Source organism: Sminthopsis crassicaudata, chromosome 3 (assembly GCF_048593235.1).
Source record: "Sminthopsis crassicaudata isolate SCR6 chromosome 3, ASM4859323v1, whole genome shotgun sequence".
NCBI classification, from domain to species: Eukaryota; Metazoa; Chordata; class Mammalia; order Dasyuromorphia; family Dasyuridae; genus Sminthopsis; species Sminthopsis crassicaudata.
Window position 1 is genome coordinate 185,993,331 of NC_133619.1, and position 19,020 is coordinate 186,012,350.

The following is a 19,020-nucleotide window of genomic DNA, read 5'->3' on the forward strand; positions in this document are numbered from 1 at the left end:
TGTGTGTTTCAGTCTTATACTTTACTTCCCTCCACATATTTTATGATCCAGCAACAACTGCCTTCTTATTGATGCAGTGCATAGATTTGGAGTCAAGTAGGCTTCAATTAAAATCTTCCCTCAAATATTTACCATGTGTAACTCTTGGCATGTAACTTAACCATTTTAATCCCCAATTTTCTCATCTGAAAAATAGTGATAATAATAGCACCTACTTGATAGGGCTAATATAAGGGTCAAATGAGATAACATATCTAAAGTATTTTGCAAACCTTAAAGTATCATATAAATGATTCTAGCTAGCCATGGTAGTGATAGTGGTAGTAGTTGTAGTAGTGATGATGATAGTAGTAGTACTGGTCATAGTAATAGTGGTAGCAGCAGCAGCTAGGTGACACAATGGATAGAATATGCCTAGTATAAGGAAGATTCCATTTGGGGAATTTAAATCTGATTTCAGAAACATACTAGCTAGGTGACCCTGGGCATGTCACTCATCCTTATTTGCCTCAGTTTCCCCATCTGCAAAAGAAACTAAAGAAGTAAATGGCAAAATACTCCATATCTTTGCTAAAAAGCCTCAAATGAGGACGCAAAGAGTCAGGCACAGAAGAAAAATTATGGAAGAAGAAAAAAAAAAGGGGGAAGAAGAAGAGGAAATAGTAGTAGTAGTAGAGTAGCAGCAGCAATAGCAGCAGCAGTAGTAGTAGTAATAGTTCTAAATCTGTGACTCTATGAAATATAAAACATTACATATTATTAGAAAGTTCTTCTTTCCCCCCTTTTAAATCTTCTCCATACCTTCTCCAACAAGTTCATCCCTTCCATAGATGAACAGGTTATATCCACATTGATTTTCTAAGACTTCAGGCAAGATTTTAAACACAAAGATGTCTGAGATGTAGGTGGACCCTTCTCCAAAATTTTTTGGATATAATATATATGCATCATAGACTTTTCCATCTGAAGCTAAAGGATGAAATATAATGTATTTAGCATTCGAAAAGTTAGTCCTGACAAGGTAGAGATTACAAACTTCCATTTCCAAATATTAATGTTTTTGGAATCATAGTGTGAATAAAATAATAGGTATCACATATTTAATTATTTAAATATATATATATATATATATATATATATTCACATACACATATATGTATATTATATATATATGAAATATCCCTGTTTAAATAGTCAAGCTACCAATTTGGAGGTGGTCCCTCTTTCTCAGAAAAGCCAAAAAGAAAAATGATAAAACTTCTAAGTTAAGTGACATGTTTTTTTCACTACTGCATTTAACATGATTTTACAGTCAAAATGTGAATAAATTAATAGGTATCACATATTTAATTATTTAAATATATATACATATATCTATTTACACACACACACACACATATATAATATCCCTGTTTAAATAGTCAAGCTACCAATTTGGAGGTGGTCCCCCTTTCTCAGAAAAGCCAAAAAGAAAAATGATAAAACTTCTATGTTAAGTGATATGTTTTTTCACTACTGAATTTAACATGATTTTACAGTCAAAAATACTGATTTAGAGTTAAAAATAAATGTTAGCTTAGATTTTTCAAAGCATCCTGTCATCATGTAGAACATTTAGAATGCATAACAATGATAGTATATGATTTTTAAAAGTCATTAGTTTCTTAACTTATAATAAAAAAATGAAAGAAAATATTCATGCATTGACCCTCTTCTCCTTCAAGTGTAATCACTATGATGTAATTAGCCTGATATCTAAAATAAGTTCAATTTTGGGTCTCCTTAGCAGAGTTTCTATAATAGGTACAAATTTGTGACTTCCCAATTCCTCTCAACCATAAATTCTAACTTCCTGTCCTTTAAGTAGGCTGGTGAGTGATTAGTTCTGCTCCCCCACTCCTACCCCACGATAGAGCTCATCTGAGATGCCCCAAATCTGCTGACGTCTTTCTCTGAAGGCATACTGCACAACAGAGATCATGAAGGACTATTAAAAACAGCCACCCATAGCTACCTCACTCCTATCCCAACAAAGTAGTTTCAAAATGGAGAAAAATTCAGTTACCAAGATAAAAAGATTTTTACCACAATTTTTATATTCTATGGACAAAATGACTTCATACTTCATACAAAATGACTTACATAACTTCATAGTAATATAACAATTTTTATTAAGATATTCTTATCTATAAGTCTACTAAACATGGGCCACAAGCAAACAACATCAAACAAGGAAACAAGTAACCAGCAACAAAAACCTGATAGTCACCTCCTTGTCCAAGTTATTAATATTCAAAAGATAATGTTATACAGAAAAAAAAAATTACCTTTTTTCAGGATATATGGATGGCAAGAATCCCTATATAAAAGCACAATTTCAACTTTGAAAAATTTGTAGAGAAACACAGAGAATGTAACTATTAGTGCCAAAGAGATGAATCCTCCAATCAGGTACATTCTGGCATCTAGGACTACCTCAAAAAAGGAAGGAAATGCAAATATTATACATGAGGTAATTAGATTTTAAGCACATCTGAATGAACCAGAGTCTTTAAGTTTAATTTCTCTGGTTTCTTACAAAATTGTCCCTTGTTTTCATTATATCGATATATAGATGTATGTATATCTATCTATCTATCTATCTATCTATCTATCTATCTATCTATCTATCTATCTATTTACACCTGTGTTTTCTTCCTTCCTTCCTTCATTTTATCTTGTTTCCTTCCTTCGTTTTATCTTGTTTCTTTCTTTCCTTTCTTGCTTCCTTTCTTGCTTGCTTTTTTGCTTTCCCTAGGGAATTGAGATTAAGTGACTTGTCCAAGGTCACATAGTTAATGAGTGTCTGAGGTAGGATTTTAACTCAGATCTTCCTGACTCTGGGGCTAGTGCTCTATACTAGAATAGTGTTTCAACCTATAATTTTCCACTAAAGATCATCTTTTAATTCATGAGAGAATAGTGACCTGCACCAGTAAATGGAATTTACACACCAAAGAAATCATGGATTATAAAATATTGAACTAAAATATAAATCCATCTTTCTAGTAATAAATGATCTTTATGAAGTAATGTCCCCAAAATGTCCAAAAATAACCCATCTCAACTTATACACACTTAGCAAGCCTGCTCTTGGATTCTAGATCCACAAGTTCCCCTCCCCCCAAATAAAAGCTAGTATATTTCTTTGTTAATTAACATTTTTATAATATAAATGTATACTTATAAAACATAAATTAATATTTTATTAATATAAAATTATATTTATTTATAAATAAATTTATATATATAATTTTTTTCCTGAAACAATTAGGGTTAAGTGACTTGTCCAGGGTCACACAGCTAGGAAGTGTTAAGTGTCTGAGGCCAGATTTGAACACAGTTCTGCCTGACTTCAGGGCTGGTGCTCTATCCACTTCGCCACCTAGCTGCCCTACATTCATGTTTTTATATAAAAAGCCTTTTTCTTCATGACTTGAAAGTGACAATGGATTCTATATATACATTTATTCTCCTTTTTAAGTGGAGAGCTTAGCACAATATGATATAACTAATAAATCAAATAATAAATAAATCAAATAATAAATCGATATGATATAACTAATAAATCAAATTGCTTACCTTTTGGTTTCAAGGCAATATATGTTGTTACTATACCAGCATCATTGCTAACCCAGCATAAAAATGGGTACAAATAATGCCTACTTTCCACTTTTAAAATGACAAGCCTTGAAACTCTTGTAACAGTGTTCAAATTGTTTACATTTGGAACTCTGCTTAAGAAAGAGAAAAATAAGGCTAATTAAGAAAATTTCAATACAAATAATTTGGATTTATTTTGATTTTCTTTTTTCATTAAAATAAATTGCTGCATAGGTAATGACAAAGTCTTCACGCTGTTACCTGTATTGTGATTTCCCATCACTAATTCTGTTTGAGCAGAAACTTGATAACTATTTTTCAGAGCTGTGACAGAAAACATTTTTGTATGGAGCAGGAGGTTGAAACTAAATATTTTCTAAGGACCTTTCCAACTTTAAAATATTATGGCAAACACCTTAATTGCAACACAAGTCTGACTATGTCATACAAAACTGTATTGTGGGTTTCATGTCATACTAAGACAAGGAAGTTTCTAATGATGAGACCATGGATATGGAATTAGCATAGAGAAGTAAATAGCAAGAAGTATAAAAGATTAGTAGAGAAGAATTTTTTGAAAGAGAGAGAGTATAAGGTAGATGAGGCAACTATGGGGGGAAAAAATAGCCCAGCATTATTGTTGGGAAAAATTAAGAATGCCATAAAAAAGTTTGAAAACTAGGAAGCATTTGAGGAACAGGGATCAAGTAAGGGATGACATGCAAGTTTCTCTTGTACATTTGCTTGGGTAAGAGGCCAAGAAAAAGAAAATATGACTTCAGGAAGATTTCTATAAGAACAAGATTCCACGGAAGCTGGCAAGTTCAGATAGCTACAGAGAGTCCTTGCTTTCTCAGTAATGAAGGGAATCACTTGAAGGAGATGGGGAAAAGTCCAAAGAAAAGAACCAGGGAGTTACTTTGGAAATGAATAAAGTCCAGTTTATGGTGTCAAAATAAAAATGAATATATCAAGATTGCAATTAGGATTTTCTACACACAAATATAGTCAAACACTTGGATCTCCACTTAGTAGAGTAAGAAGTATATAATTATACTTTATAAGCACTTCTAGAACAAATTGTGTGGGTGTTAAAGAGAACTCAGTTCAACAGGGATAAACAGGGGAACAAGATTTAAGGACCCAATTTTTACCAAATTAACAATAATAGCTCTCAATTATTGATTACTTTACAATTTACATAGAATTTTACTTACCACAACCCTATGTAATATTTGTATCATGATTGTTATTCAATTGTATTTGACTTTTCATGACTCCTCTTGAGATTTTTTTGTCAAAGAAGATAGAGTGGTTTGCCATGTTCTTCAGCTCATTTTAGAGAAGAGAAAAGTAGGGGCAAACAGGATTAAGTGACTTGCTCAAGATTTATTGGCTTGTCTGAGGCCATATTTGAACTCAGGAAAACAAGTCTTCCTAACCATGGAACCAGCATTCTATCTATCCTGCCCAGTTCCAGCTTGTCCCTGAATATGTCTACATTTTAACTAAAATGAAATTTTGAAGATTGTCAGAACTCTTCATATTGCTAGCTTTGGAATTTCAGAATATCCTAAAGCCTAATAAGGATGATCTTACCTGGTGAGTCCACTTTCTGCCAACGTTAATATATAGTCTTAGAGATTCCCCTCCTTCACCAAGAAAGGTAAATTAAAAGACAGCATAATATAGTAAAAAGAATATTTATACTGAAATAAGGAAATGGGAGCTCTACCATCCAACTTTATCACCCTGGATAAGTAATTTCATTTCTCAGTTCTCAGTTGATTTTTTTAAATTTATTTTATAAAATTACAATATTGGACTAGATTAATAAAATCTTTTAAAATTTTTAATGATCGGTAATTTAAACTGCTTTTTAAATAGGAATTTTGATCATTTCTTAGCTTGGTGAAGATTATATTGATGACTTAACAAAATAGCAATCAGTCTTTTCCTTTATATTTACATAATAATGAAGCACTTACAAAAGTTCAGACCATGTGACATTAGGTTCATTGTAAGCATACGATCCATTCCAAGTCCAATATTGGAGGTCACTCTTTTGAGCTGTGAAGTTACAGTCTAAAAGCAACTGGGATCCTATAAAAATAACATTCAAAAACTCTATGATGCCGTTCTTCACTAATGTGAGAGGAAAATATATGCATTTTACAAATGAGAGTTTTTAGCTCATTACAAAGGACAGAAAACCAAATGTTGGTAATACTCACCAAGTTCCACTTCCATTGTCCTATTTTCTGGACTCAGAATCTTTGGTATATTTTTCTTTCCTCTCCCTAAGAAAATAAAGTAAATGATATTTTTCACAATGATTTCTAAGTCTTCAACATACTGTAAGAATAATTTCAAAGAATTACATATCTCACAAAATTGGCTAGATCACATCTATCTAAGCAATAACTCAAGTCTTCAGGCAATGTAAGGTAGCTGAAATGGAATTAGATGTATGGAGGAGGTGAGGAATCTGCTTGTACATGCCCAGATTAATATTGTAATCCTAAATCCTTTGGCTATTATTCAGCCAGAGCCACTGGTATTGTTAAAGTGTAGCCTTATAATTTTACTGAATTCATGGTAAAGACAACTCTAATAAGCATAGTTAATGTGTCAGTGTAAAACCCTGTTTCAAGGCCTCTAGTTCTGCAGTTTCTCTTGAAGTGATTGTAATCATCTTCAAAGACAAGAGTGGAGATAGAGAGGAATAGAATAAATAAAGCTTTTCCTTGGATAGAGAAAATAATAGTAAAGGTTTCTGAGGGCAAAGTAGGGACTAGAGTCCTCTCAAAGACCCTGTATCTTGAATTGAAAGCTGGATAATGGTGTGCCAGGTATCTGATTTAAGAAATAAAGATGGCATAATAAAGAAACAAATAAATAAATAAAAGAAATAAAGATGCCCCAAATTATACATTTCCTTCAAAATTTGGCCTTGCCTAGAACATCACTTGTGGTTCTGGGTATTATACTATCTCAAGAAAGATAAAATTGAGATGGAAGAATATCAGAGAGGAGCAAATAAAATTACTAAGATAATAGAGGGGTGACTAAATAAAAACAAATGAAAATAATTAAGGATTTTCAACATAATAAGGTGAAAAGCAAAGGTGGAGACATGATCAGATTTTATAAAGTCTTAAAAAGCTGTGCTATGGTAACAATTCTAACCAATTTCATGACCATTAATTGATACTTTTTTTGGTATTCATTGTCCTTCCCTAAGATGAAATAGAACCACTGGATATTCAACCTGTTGACTTACAGTTGAGAGTTCCATTACTATAGGACTTTGTCTACAACTTTTGGAAAGTTGCTAGAATGATATCTAGACCAAAAGACTTCATCTCTCTAAGATATGAGATTAGACTTTATATTCATTGAAGCAGAAGCCACAGTGCTTCGTCCCTTTAAGATCACTCAAACACCAAAAGTACTTTCTTCCTTTAGAACATGGTTAATTTTATTCCTTGTACTACTAAGGTAGCAATGAACCTTTAAGTGCTAAGCATGAGACAATGGAAAATAAAGGAAGAATGTCTGGCTGCATAGCTGTGAACAGGCCATGTCACCCTCTTTAAATATTATATTTAATATCATCTGAACTATGGGACAACAAAACTAGTTTATTCCTAAGATATTTTTCAAAGTTCTTAGATTATTTGACACTTACCTATAATGTTTAGATGTATTGCCCGAGTAATGTTATAATGCTGTCCCATATAATCATAGGATAAAAGGCAAGTATAATGCCCCTCATCTTCTTTCTCTACATTACCCAGATAAAGATGATTTTTTAGGACTTTAAATTTTGTATTGCCAAGGAGAGGTTTGCAATCCTAGACACAGAAAACAAATTCATGTATTGGATATACACACATATATACATATATATACACACATATACATAACATAAATATACATATATACATGCACATACTACAGGAATAATCTCTGTCCCTAATCATCCCTCCCTTTCCCCCCTATTGTCACCTTCTGGTATTTAGATTTGTATGCCTTTGGAACTTATAGATAGAATGGAAAAGAATTTCTTTGCTATTTTATTTACTTAATTCCTAACCATCTTAGCGACTATAATGTTAATGGGTCCTTTCTTAAGCTATTTCCTTCCTTTGCTATTTTTCTTAAGCTGCATTTCTTATCTTCCGGGAATAACCATGTCACTAGTTTTCAAAGATATTCAACATGTATCTAGGCCTTAGCTGCCCCAATCTGTGTTATTAAACTAAATGTAGAGAGAAGCAAATAAATTCAAGGATATTACTTCATGCAAAGTAAATAATATACAAAATAGCAAATACTCCCCTCATATCAATATATAATCTCTTTTTCCCTCATAAGTTTTCCTTCTCTAGATTTTAAAAAGCATAGGCCAAAAAAGAAAGGAAGAAAAAGAAAAAGAGAAAGAAAGGGAGGGAGAGTTAGAGAGAGGAAAGAAGGAAGAGAGGGAAAGAGAGAGGAAGGGAAGAAGAGAGGGAGGGGGGAGGGAGGGAAGAAAGAGAAAGGGAAGAAAGAGAAAAGGAAAGAAAGGAAGAAAGAAAAGAAAGGAATAAAGAAGAAAGCCATGAGTCCAATAAGCAAAAGTTAAAATACATTTATAGAATTCCCAAGTTGGGTTTATAGAGTTTTATGCCCCCATTTAATTTGAGCTTTGATAATGATTTCCTCAGAAGTATCATCCCACATCATAATAATATGATAAACATCTTGCAAAGTTACTATTTTGTCTATTTTTATTGAATTAGTTTTCTTTCACCAAATTGTACTTTTGAGTGTGAGGGGGAGGGAGAGGAATAGGTGTAGTGATAAAACTTTTAAGAAAGAAATTACCTTATACCACTGAACTTTACGCAGATTATTTTCATCTTTAAAAATATCCAAATTGGGACACACAAGGAAGCCACCAGGTCCTGGGAGCAATTTCTGTTTATATTCAGAGAGCTCATAATAACATGTTCCAGGATGCTTCTTCAAAATTTCTATCCTGAATTTCTGTTTATGGCAATGGGTAGAATTTCTACAATGAAAATAAAATGATTGGATTGTACCCTGTTACAAGTCTTGTATCACCACACCTACCAGTAAATTTAAGCTAACAGGATCCATACCCCAAACATGAGAGTGAAGGAGTCCTGTGCTTTGGGTTCCTGCTCATAATGAGATATAAGCACAGAGAACTTGGGAAGATTCATGTTTTCTGGGAATATCTGAAAATAGTCTTGTAAATAGCTAGTGGAGGGGTGGGGGTGGGGAGAGACTCAGTCTTTAAAGATCAGTGGATTAGAATTCCCTCAGAACCGTGATGCTAGAAATTCCATGGCTTATTGTCATAACCCATACATTGTCAATGCCCAATAGCAGGCATTATTGTATAGCAACCATTTATTGATACTGATTGTTTTGTGTAAAAAAGGAGAATTTCCAATAATGTTACCACAAAGTTCACTCCAAATCTTTATAAACTTCCTTTACAACAATAACATAAACCTAGATTATGAGGCTTATTCTTTAGGCCACTTAACAATCTAATTAAGTCCAGTATTTTATTAATCCATCTCCTTTTAAAAGCTCACATTCTACAATTCTACAATTACCCCTTCCCAATTTTTTGTCATGATATCAAAATCCCCTGTTTTAAAGGTATGCGTATAGTGTACAAAGACACAATGAGATCAAGTAATTTCAATCTCGTGAGTAAATTTAATCTCACTTTTAATCAACGTAGAGAGGGATATGCTAAAAAAATTACTTAAAATAATTTGGGATCAAAGTTATGTTTACTGCTAACTATCATTCTATATTATATGATTATTTAAAATGTAATTTTGTATTTATAGCAGCTTTTTTACAATGACAAGGAACTGGAAATTGAATAGATGTTGAGGAATATCTGAATCAGTTATGATATATGAAGGTAATGAAATATTAATGTTCTCTAAGAAACAATGAACAGGATTATTTCATATACTATAATTTACCCAATCATTCTCCAATTGATGGGCATCCATTCATTTTCCAGGTTCTAGCCACTACAAAAAGGGCTGCCACAAACATTTTGGCACATACAGGTCCCTTTCCACTCTTTAGTATTTCTTTAGGATATAAGCCCAGTAGAATCACTGCTGGATCAAAGGGTATACACAGTTTGATAACTTTTTGGGCATAATTCCAGATTGTTCTCCAGAATGGTTGTATTCTTTCACAACTCCACCAACAATGTAACAGTGTCCCATTTTTCCCACATCCCCTCCAACATTCATCATTATCTTTTCCTGTCATCTTAGCCAATCTGACAGGTGTGTAGTGGTATCTCAGAGTTGTCTTAATTTGCATTTCTCTGATCAATAGTGATTTGGAACACTCTTTCATATGAGTGGAAATAGTTTCAATTTCATCATCTAAAATTTGTCTGTTAATATCCTTTGATCATTTATCAATTGGAGAATGGCTTGATTTCTTATAAATTAGAGTCAGTTCTCTATATATTTTGGAAATGAGGCCTTTATCAGAACCTTTAACTGTAAAAATGTTTTCCCAATTTGTTACTTCCCTTCTAATCTTGTTTGCATTAGTTTTGTTTGTACAAAAGCTTTTTAATTTGATGCAATCAAAATTTTCTATTTTGTGATCAATAATGATCTCCAGTTCTCCTTTGGTCACAAATTCCTTCCTCCTCCACAAGTCTGAGAGGTAAACTATACTATGTTCCTCTAATTTATTTATGATCTTGTTCTTTATGCCTAAATCATGGACCCATTTTGATCTTATCTTTGTATGTGGTGTTGAGTGTGGGTCCATGCCTAATTTCTGCCATACTAATTTCCAGTTTTCCCATCAGTTTTTGTCAAATAATGAATTCTTATCCCAAAAGTTGGGATCTTTGGGTTTGTCAAACACTATATTACTACAGTTCACTATTTTGTCCTGTGAACCTAACCTATTCCACTGGTCAACTAGTCTATTTCTTAGCCAATACCAAATGATTTTGGTGACTGCTGCTTTATAATATAGTTTTAGATCAGGTACAGCTAGGCCACATTCATTTGATTTTTTTTTCATTAATTCCTTTGAATTTTTTGATCTTTTGTTCTTCCATATGAATTTTTTCTAGGTCATTAAAATAGTTTCTTGGGAGTCTGATTGGTATAGCACTAAATAAATAGATTAATTTAGGGAGTATGAACAGGATTATTTCTGAAAAGCTTGGAAAGATCTACATGAGTTAATGCTGACTGAAATGAGCAGAACCAAGAAAACACTGTACACAGTAGCAAGAAAACTGTGAATCAACTGTAATAGACTTGACTCTTCTCAACAATGAGATAATTTAAGGCAATTTCAATTGACTTGGGATGGAAAATGTCAATCACATCCAGAAAGAAAACTGTGGAGATTGAATGTGGATTGAAGTATAGTATTTTTACTTTTTGTTTGCTTTTTTCTTTCTTGAAGTTTTGGGTTTTTTTTCCCTTTTTGTTTTGATTTTTCTTGTGCAAGATGACAAATATGGAAATATGTTTAACAGGGTTGTACTTTGATACTTGATCACTATGTCACATTACTTGCTGTCTTGGAATTGGGGGAAATAAGGAAGAGAGAGAGAGAAAAATTTAGAACACAAAATCTTACCAAAAAAATGAATGAAAACTATCTTTACATATATATGAAAAAATAAAATACTATCAAAAAAATAAAATGTGGTTCTTAGATTTTGTGTCACTTATATTTCAAAAAAGTGAGTGAAAATTTTGAATATTTTAAAGAAAACATGCCGTTAATATAATACGATTTATATAATAGAATTATTTTATCATAATTATGATACAATATGTTATAAGATATTATGGAAATTTAACTTGGCATCATTTACATATACTTTTACAAAGTATACTTTTAATAAATTTTAAGTTTAATTTACACCAGAGCATAATGATACATGGCAGCTAGGTGACACAAAGGAAAGAGTGCTAGGCTTAAAGTCAGGGAAGACTCATTTTCTAGAGTTCAAATCTGGTTTCATCCAGTTACTAGCCATATGATCCTGGAGAAGTCATTTAACACGATTGCCTCTGTTCCTCATCTATAAAATGAACCACAGAAGGATATCGCAAACCACTCCAGTATCTTTGCCAAGAAAAATCTAAATGGGGTCACAAAGAGTTGTATACAACTAAAACAACTGAACAACAACATAATGATATATCAATATAGCTTCCATGCACTTATGAATTTTATAATAGTTTTTAATTAAATTATTTATATAGCTAGAAATCCTACAAAAAAATATTTGATTAGGGTCCCAAACATGCTAGAACCTACCATATGTATTACCCATATTGCTCACTTCATTTAGTTTCTGGGGGAAGAAACATAAAACACACAAAAACACAAAACAGAAAAACAAAAAAAGTCTTACCTTTCAACACGATAATAATATCCTGAGTCCTCTGTTGCAGTTGGAACAAACCAAAGCATCTCTCTGTACTGGTGAACCCTAGAGTTCTGATCCATAGAGATGACTGTCTTACCATCACGTCCATGCCAACTTATGTTACTGTAAGGGCCAAATACTCTAGAACTACTGTGACGAACAGCAAGCTCATCTTCAAAAGTAACTAATACTATATTCTCTTCAAACTCCACACAATCATCTTCTAAAAAATAAAAAAAATCCAGTTATAGATTATTTCCATCAAAGCTTACTATATAAAAGGAAGAGCAGTATAGCAGATAGAGTATAAGACTGGGAATCATGGACATTTGGGTCTGATTCTTACCCAGGACACTAAATAGTGTGAAACTGAGTCATTTAGTCCTCAAATTCCTCATCTGTAAAATTAAGGGATTAGATTTAATGAACGCTAAGGGATCTTCCAGGTCTAACTACCTTCCTATTATCCTATAATATTTATATTAATCAATTTACTAATTTTAAAAGGGAGGGAAGAACAGCTTGATGGCATAGTAGATCTGCCCCTGAAGTAGGAGGAAGTGAATTCAAATCCAGTCACAGATACTTACTAGCTGTGTGATCCTGGACCAGTCACTTAATCCCAATTGCCTTTTAAACAACAACAACAAAATAACAACCCATAACTGCCTGAAAACTTTTTGCAATTATCAAATAGGTTCCTTAAGACATAGAAGAGCACTAGGTAATCATGTAATCCAATCTCTTCATTTTATAGATGAGGAAATTGAAGCTCAGAATGAAAAAGAAGTCCTATACACTCATATTATTCATCTTCCAGTTAAGGTCTGAGTAAAGTTGCCACTCAATCTCCCTTCACTCTCAGGTTGAAATGACTTTTCTCCAATAAAGATAAAGCTCATCTATCTAGTAAACTTGCAGTTTATACAGGGATTTTAAAGAATCAAAATTATCCTTGAAGAAAGTCAATGTTGGAAAAATTACCCATGTATATGCTTTGTTTAAAAAAAAAAAAATCCTAATTAATTAAATAATTAATTTTTTTAAAGTCCTTAGGAGTCAATTAGGTGGTACAGTGTATAGAGCACCAGCCCTGAAGTCACTAGGACCTGAGTTCAAGTTGGACCTCAGACACTACCTATATGATCCTGGACAAGTTCCTCAATCTCATTGCTTCACCCACACCCACCCCACCCCCCCAAAAAAAAGAAGAAAAAAAAAGCCCTTTAAATCACTGGTAAATGATAGTAATAGTTTGGGGATTAAAACTATGATTTGATTGGTATAAGGAGCTCCTAGGAAGATAACACTTGCTTTCAATGTAGGTCAGTACCTTCTCTGAAAACAATCCTGAGTAAGGCTTCTCACTTTGTGATTCTTAAGCTCCTTTAAAGTTTCAAAGGATGCTACAAGTTATTTATGCTAAAGATTCTTTCATGGTGGCTTAAGCAATAAATTATTGCAGAATTTTATAGAGGTTTGAAGAACAAAATGTGTTGGGAAACACTATCTTAGTTGCCTAGAGAAGGGGTACCAAACCAAAGTAGAAATGGATCCCTACAAAATGACTTGGAAAACCTCTAACACTATTCATGTTGTATTATATTTTAATTTATTTTGTTAAACTTTTCCCAATTACATTTTAATCTAGCTGTTGCCACTGGGGAATTTTGTGGTTCTTGAATGGACACTTCTCACCTAAAGCACCCAGGGGTCAAGTGACTCATGCAAGGTCACATGGCTAGTGAATGCCAAAAACAGGACTTGATCCAGGTCTTCCTGGCTCTAAAACTAGCAGTATATCTATTACATAACACTGCCACTCAAATTATACACTGTCTTAAACAACTCTAGGCAGAAATTTCCATTTCAGCATTATTTATCAAGAAAACCCAAATAAAGCCATGAAAAGTCAGACATGACTGAAATCAGTGAACAATAACAGCAAAGGTAGAAAGAGGATAGGATTTCTTTAAAAAAAAAAAAAAAAAGTTGTCTTGCATATATTTAACATATAATGGATTATTTGCCATCTAGTGGAGGGGGTGGGGGAAAGAGAGGGGAAAAAATTTGGAACACAAGGTTTTGCATGGATGAATTTAGAAAAGTATCTATTCATATGTTTTGAAAATAAAAAGCTTTAATAAAAAATTAATCCATATTAGAGATCAGGTGGATCTATGGTTGTTATGGGTAGGGGAAAAGAGAAGCGAATGTAAATTTTATTTTTCACTATACCCAGGTAAGTTTTATGCAGGGCAGAGATATCACAACCAGGGTTTCTACTCTCAAATAGGAAAAAAAAAATAGGCAAAGACAAAGGCAGAAAAAGTGGTGACTGGAATAAAAATACTCTTGAAAGGACTTCTGACATAAGTAGGATTATATTATAATAGAGGTCCTTAACCTTGTTTGCATTTTTTACATTCTTTTGGCAGTTAATATTTTAAAGACATAATAAAATAAATAATATTTTTTTAAAAGTCAACTATGTTGAAACATGGGTATCAATATTAAAAACAAAATAAAACAAGCGAATTTACAGACCTCACATTAATAAGGACTATACAGAAAACTATTTTTTTCCATGATTAAAATAGCAGCAAGAATGTATATAGCACTTTAAAGTTTGCAAAAAACTTCATGTTAATGCATTTGATCCTCACAACAACCTTGCTATTATTATCTTCTTTTTACAGATTTAAAAACCAAAACTATGTGATTTACCCAGAGCCATATAACTAGATGTTTGAGGCTAAGGGTCTTCCTGCTCTTCAGGCCCACATTCTTATCTAATGTATCACCTGTCATGGGGGCAAGGCAAGACATAAGGAGGTCAAAGAAAACTCAACAGAATCTTTCTACTGGTAGTGAGTAAAGAGCTACTAGGTAATATAATGGATAGGACTGTGAAGTCAGGAACATTTAGCCGAATCTGGCCTCAGATGCTTACTAGGTGTGTGACTCTAAACAAGTCACCTACCCCTGTTTGTCTCAGTTTTCTCATCTGTAAAATGAGCCAGAGAAGGAAATGACAAACCACTTTGCTATCTTTACCAAGAAAATCCCAAAAGAGTCAAGTACAACTGAATGATAATAGGTTCCCTTTTATTCTTCCTATCAGCCTTAACAAAACAAACCCACTCTGGGTATGATGAAGAGAAAGATTCAGTTTCATACTCAAGGATCACACTGTGACAACTATGAAGGAGCTGAAAGGTTTAGCACACCTCTTCCAACTCTTAGATCTATTGTCTTATATAAATAGCAATAGAATAAAGAAAGCAAATTCAGGGATAATAACTGGAAGGAATATAGGGTTGAATCATCCACACTAATTAAATTCTTTTTTTCTTTTTTTTTTTCCTGGTGATTTTAAAAATAAAGTTGCAAGTACAACTCCATTGTAATGATTTCTCTTTCTTTCTTTCTTTCTTTCTTTCTTTCTTTCTTTCTTTCTTTCTTTCTTTCTTTCTTTCTTTCTTTCTTTCTTTCTTTCTTTCTTTCTTTCTTTCTTTCTTTCTTTCTCTCTTTATTTTTATTTTTTTTTCTGAGGCATTTGGGGTTAAGTGACTTGCCAGGGTCACAGAGCTAGGAATCTGAGATCAGATTTGAACTGAGGTCCTTCTGACTTCAGGGCTGGTGTTCTATCCACTGTGCCACCTAGCTGCCCCATAATGTTGTTTTTTTTTTTTTTTTATCTATGTTTTTAAGTCTACATAGATTTTTTTAAAAAATCAATGTATCATAATCATACTTTTGTTTTAAAACAATAAAGTAGTTTCATCAACCAATAATTATTTACATTCCTAACTTAAGCAGAAATAAATCTTTTAAAAATTTTTCATGATTTTTTTATTATAAAACACATATATAACTTTTTTTGATGATACATACTGAAAAAAAATTTATTTAACTTACCAGCTTCAAGTGAAGAACTAAGTAGAACTATGAAGCAAGCATACCAAAATAGGGTCATCTTATTTTCCTGTTTTTAAAAAAATAAGAAAATGTAACTGCTTCTGCAAATTTTCTTTAAAAAACAAGCCTCTATTCATTTATTCATTCCTTGACTCATGTCAATGCTAAGCAAAATTCAGGAATATTTGAGAATGTGATGCTAAGATCTTTTGGAGCTTTCAATCTTATGATAAATTCAAGAGATAATTAGGACAGATGGAAGCAGAGATGGGATTTTCAATTTATGGGATTGCTGAAATGATTGTTGGGGCTGGTCTCCAATACAGAACAAAATGGTGCTAGAATTTTGGGTTAGAGCTTGTTTTCAAGCTATAAGTACTAACTCAAGTGTCTGATTTTAACTGTCTCAATCTTTTAACCATGGTGAAACCTCTATTATTTTAGATTTGTGATCATTTGAACAGAAATTGAGTTGTTTGGAGGTTTTATTTCCTGTTTATGGAATTTAATCAAGTAATTTATAAAATTAAGTAATTTCATACTTAAGAAGGCAAACTGTTTAAGTATGTCAATTTATCTGCCAATCACTTATATGCTATGCTTACCTATACATTGGAGTAGATTGACAAACTTGTCAACACCTTGTAAGTCTAGTTCAAGACTTTGATTATACTAAGAAGCAAAAAATTTCACTTAACAAATCTGCAATTCAGATATTTTCTAATCTACATTACCCTTCAATTATATCAAATTAATATTTCTACTTAACTTTCCCACTGTTTGGTACTCAGATGATTAAACAAAGTAGCATTAATATAGAATTAACAACTGGCTTGCTGTCTTTTAGAATGCATTCTTGCTCTCTAATTTTATATTAAGGAAAAATATTTATTCATGTTTTCATTCTAATTACTATTAACCCTATGATTGCCCATATTATATTTTTTTCTAAAATATTATGAAAGATAACTGGTTTATATTCTTTCTAAGAACTATTTGTTTAATTACAAGACACAAATTTTCTCCCTAAGGAGTGAAAAGGCAAAGCAAAATAATGTACCATACTGAGTTTTTATACAGTGGGTTTATCTAAATTAAGCCAAAAGAAGACTAAGATCTCACTTTTATGATCAAGAGTGACAGAAAGACAATGAGTCAAGAAACTTAGTACTACTCACTACATTCACAAGATTATTTGATTTGGGTCTGGAATCTAGGTTGTATCAGGCTACATGGGATCCCTCAGGAAGTTCTAGATTGTTATGGACAGTTCCCTTTAGCTGTGACCACAGAGAATTCAAAGAAGCTCCAGTGATTTAGGAGTTTACTTCTGAAACTAAAGGCAAGGTTGTCCATTAGATAGATAGGACATGATTGAAATAATTTCCACATCTGAGAAATGAAGGATTTGGACTGCATAGCTTATAAGGTCTCGTCTAGCTCCTCAATCTATAATCATGCTGAAGGGAATGCAGAAATAGCAATCTTCTGAGTTCAAGGTCCATAAAAGATGGAAATTTCAAAAATAAGTTATCCTTCTTCTTCCTAAGATCATTATTAATGGAACAGATTGACTATTCTAGTAAACCAAGATATCAAAGCTGCAGTAAGAACAAGAAGACTGTTTCAGAATGGCAAAAATACAAAGATCTAACATCAAGTGTTTTGGAATATAGCTTTTCCCACTTCTTGACACCAAGAAAGAGGCAACAATGTACCCTCCCCCAGATGTCAACTATTAATTTCAGAAAGAGCTTTCTATTACCTAGTAGTTTACTTGTTCCAGTGCTACATAGTACAATTTATTAGACTCTGATCATCATTATAAGGGTTCTGTTTGTCTGAAAGAAAAACAATATATACATATAAATTTATTCCATATAGTCAACATATAAATCAAGAAACCTAGAAGTTTTGTTGTTATGGCTTGTTCATTATCCCAGAATGCCTTCAATTAATTCAAGAAATTTATTAAAAATTTTCAAATTCTCACCATAAAATTTATAATGATTTTAATTAGGTAGGATGATTATAGTTACAAATCATGAATCCTAAAACATTGGTAATGATTGGATTAATCAACAAACAAAGATCACATATACGTTGACAAATTTACAACACTACAGATTTAGGAGCAATATATATAAAGAGGACAGATATAAAAAACCGGAAAGGGAGAAAAACACACACACACACACACACACACACACACACACACACACACACACACACACCAACAACAACTTTAAGAGAGATTAGGAGAGCCAAGGACAAAACTTGGATATACACAGATTGACAAACCAGTTAAGAAGATAAAGAGCAGATAAGAGTATGAAGATAAACAGGAAAGTTAGTTTTTTAAACTAAGGAGGTCCCAAAGAAATACTAAAGAAGGGAAAGGGACCTGTATGTGCCAAAATGTTTGTGGCAGCCCTTTTTGTAGTGGCTAGAAACTGGAAATGGAATATGCCCATTAATTGGAGAATGGTTGGGTAAATTATGGTATATGAATGTTATGGAATATTATTGTTCTGTAAGAAATGACCAATAGGATGAATACAGAGAGGCTTGGAGAGACTTACATCAACTGATGCTGAGTGAAATGAGCAGAACCAGGAGATCATTATACACTTCAACAACAATACTGTATGAGGATGTATTCTGATAGAAGTTGATATCTTCAACAAAGAGAAGATTTAACTCAGATCCAATTGATCAATGATGGACAGAATCAACTACACCCAGAGAAGGAACACTGGGAAATGAATGTAAACTGTTTGCATTTTTGTTTTTCTTCCCAGGTTATTTTTACCTTCCGAATCCAATTCTTTCTTTGCAGCAACAACAACAACAACAAAAACAACAACAACAACAAAAAAAATTGGTTCTTCACACATATATTGTATCTAGGATGTACTATAACATATTTAATATGTATGGGAATGCCTGCCACCTAGAGAGAGGGTGGAGGGAAGGAGGGGAAAATT

At 32.7% G+C, this 19,020-nt stretch overlaps 1 protein-coding gene across 15 annotated transcripts in view; it reads right to left on the minus strand.

The window, feature by feature from the left end:
• Positions 1 to 19,020, minus strand: part of IL1R1 (interleukin 1 receptor type 1) — a 73,994-nt gene that overhangs the window by 6,924 nt on the left and 48,050 nt on the right. For 4 of the 15 annotated variants that reach the window (XM_074299740.1, XM_074299737.1, XM_074299738.1 and 1 more), the window contains 9 exons: positions 16,034 to 16,100; positions 12,098 to 12,335; positions 8,512 to 8,698; positions 7,334 to 7,499; positions 5,877 to 5,942; positions 5,631 to 5,745; positions 3,622 to 3,776; positions 2,328 to 2,471; positions 802 to 969 (listed from right to left, as the gene is read on the minus strand). In XM_074299740.1, the coding sequence (XP_074155841.1) occupies positions 802 to 969; positions 2,328 to 2,471; positions 3,622 to 3,776; positions 5,631 to 5,745; positions 5,877 to 5,942; positions 7,334 to 7,499; positions 8,512 to 8,698; positions 12,098 to 12,335; positions 16,034 to 16,091 (1,297 nt within the window). In that variant the 5' untranslated portion in view covers positions 16,092 to 16,100. Of the gene's footprint in view, positions 1 to 801; positions 970 to 2,327; positions 2,472 to 3,621; positions 3,777 to 5,630; positions 5,746 to 5,876; positions 5,943 to 7,333; positions 7,500 to 8,511; positions 8,699 to 12,097; positions 12,336 to 16,033; positions 16,101 to 17,798; positions 17,875 to 18,615; positions 18,685 to 19,020 lie in introns of those variants that run through there. The other 11 variants (XM_074299743.1, XM_074299742.1, XM_074299744.1 and 8 more) reach the window with 6 other exon arrangements.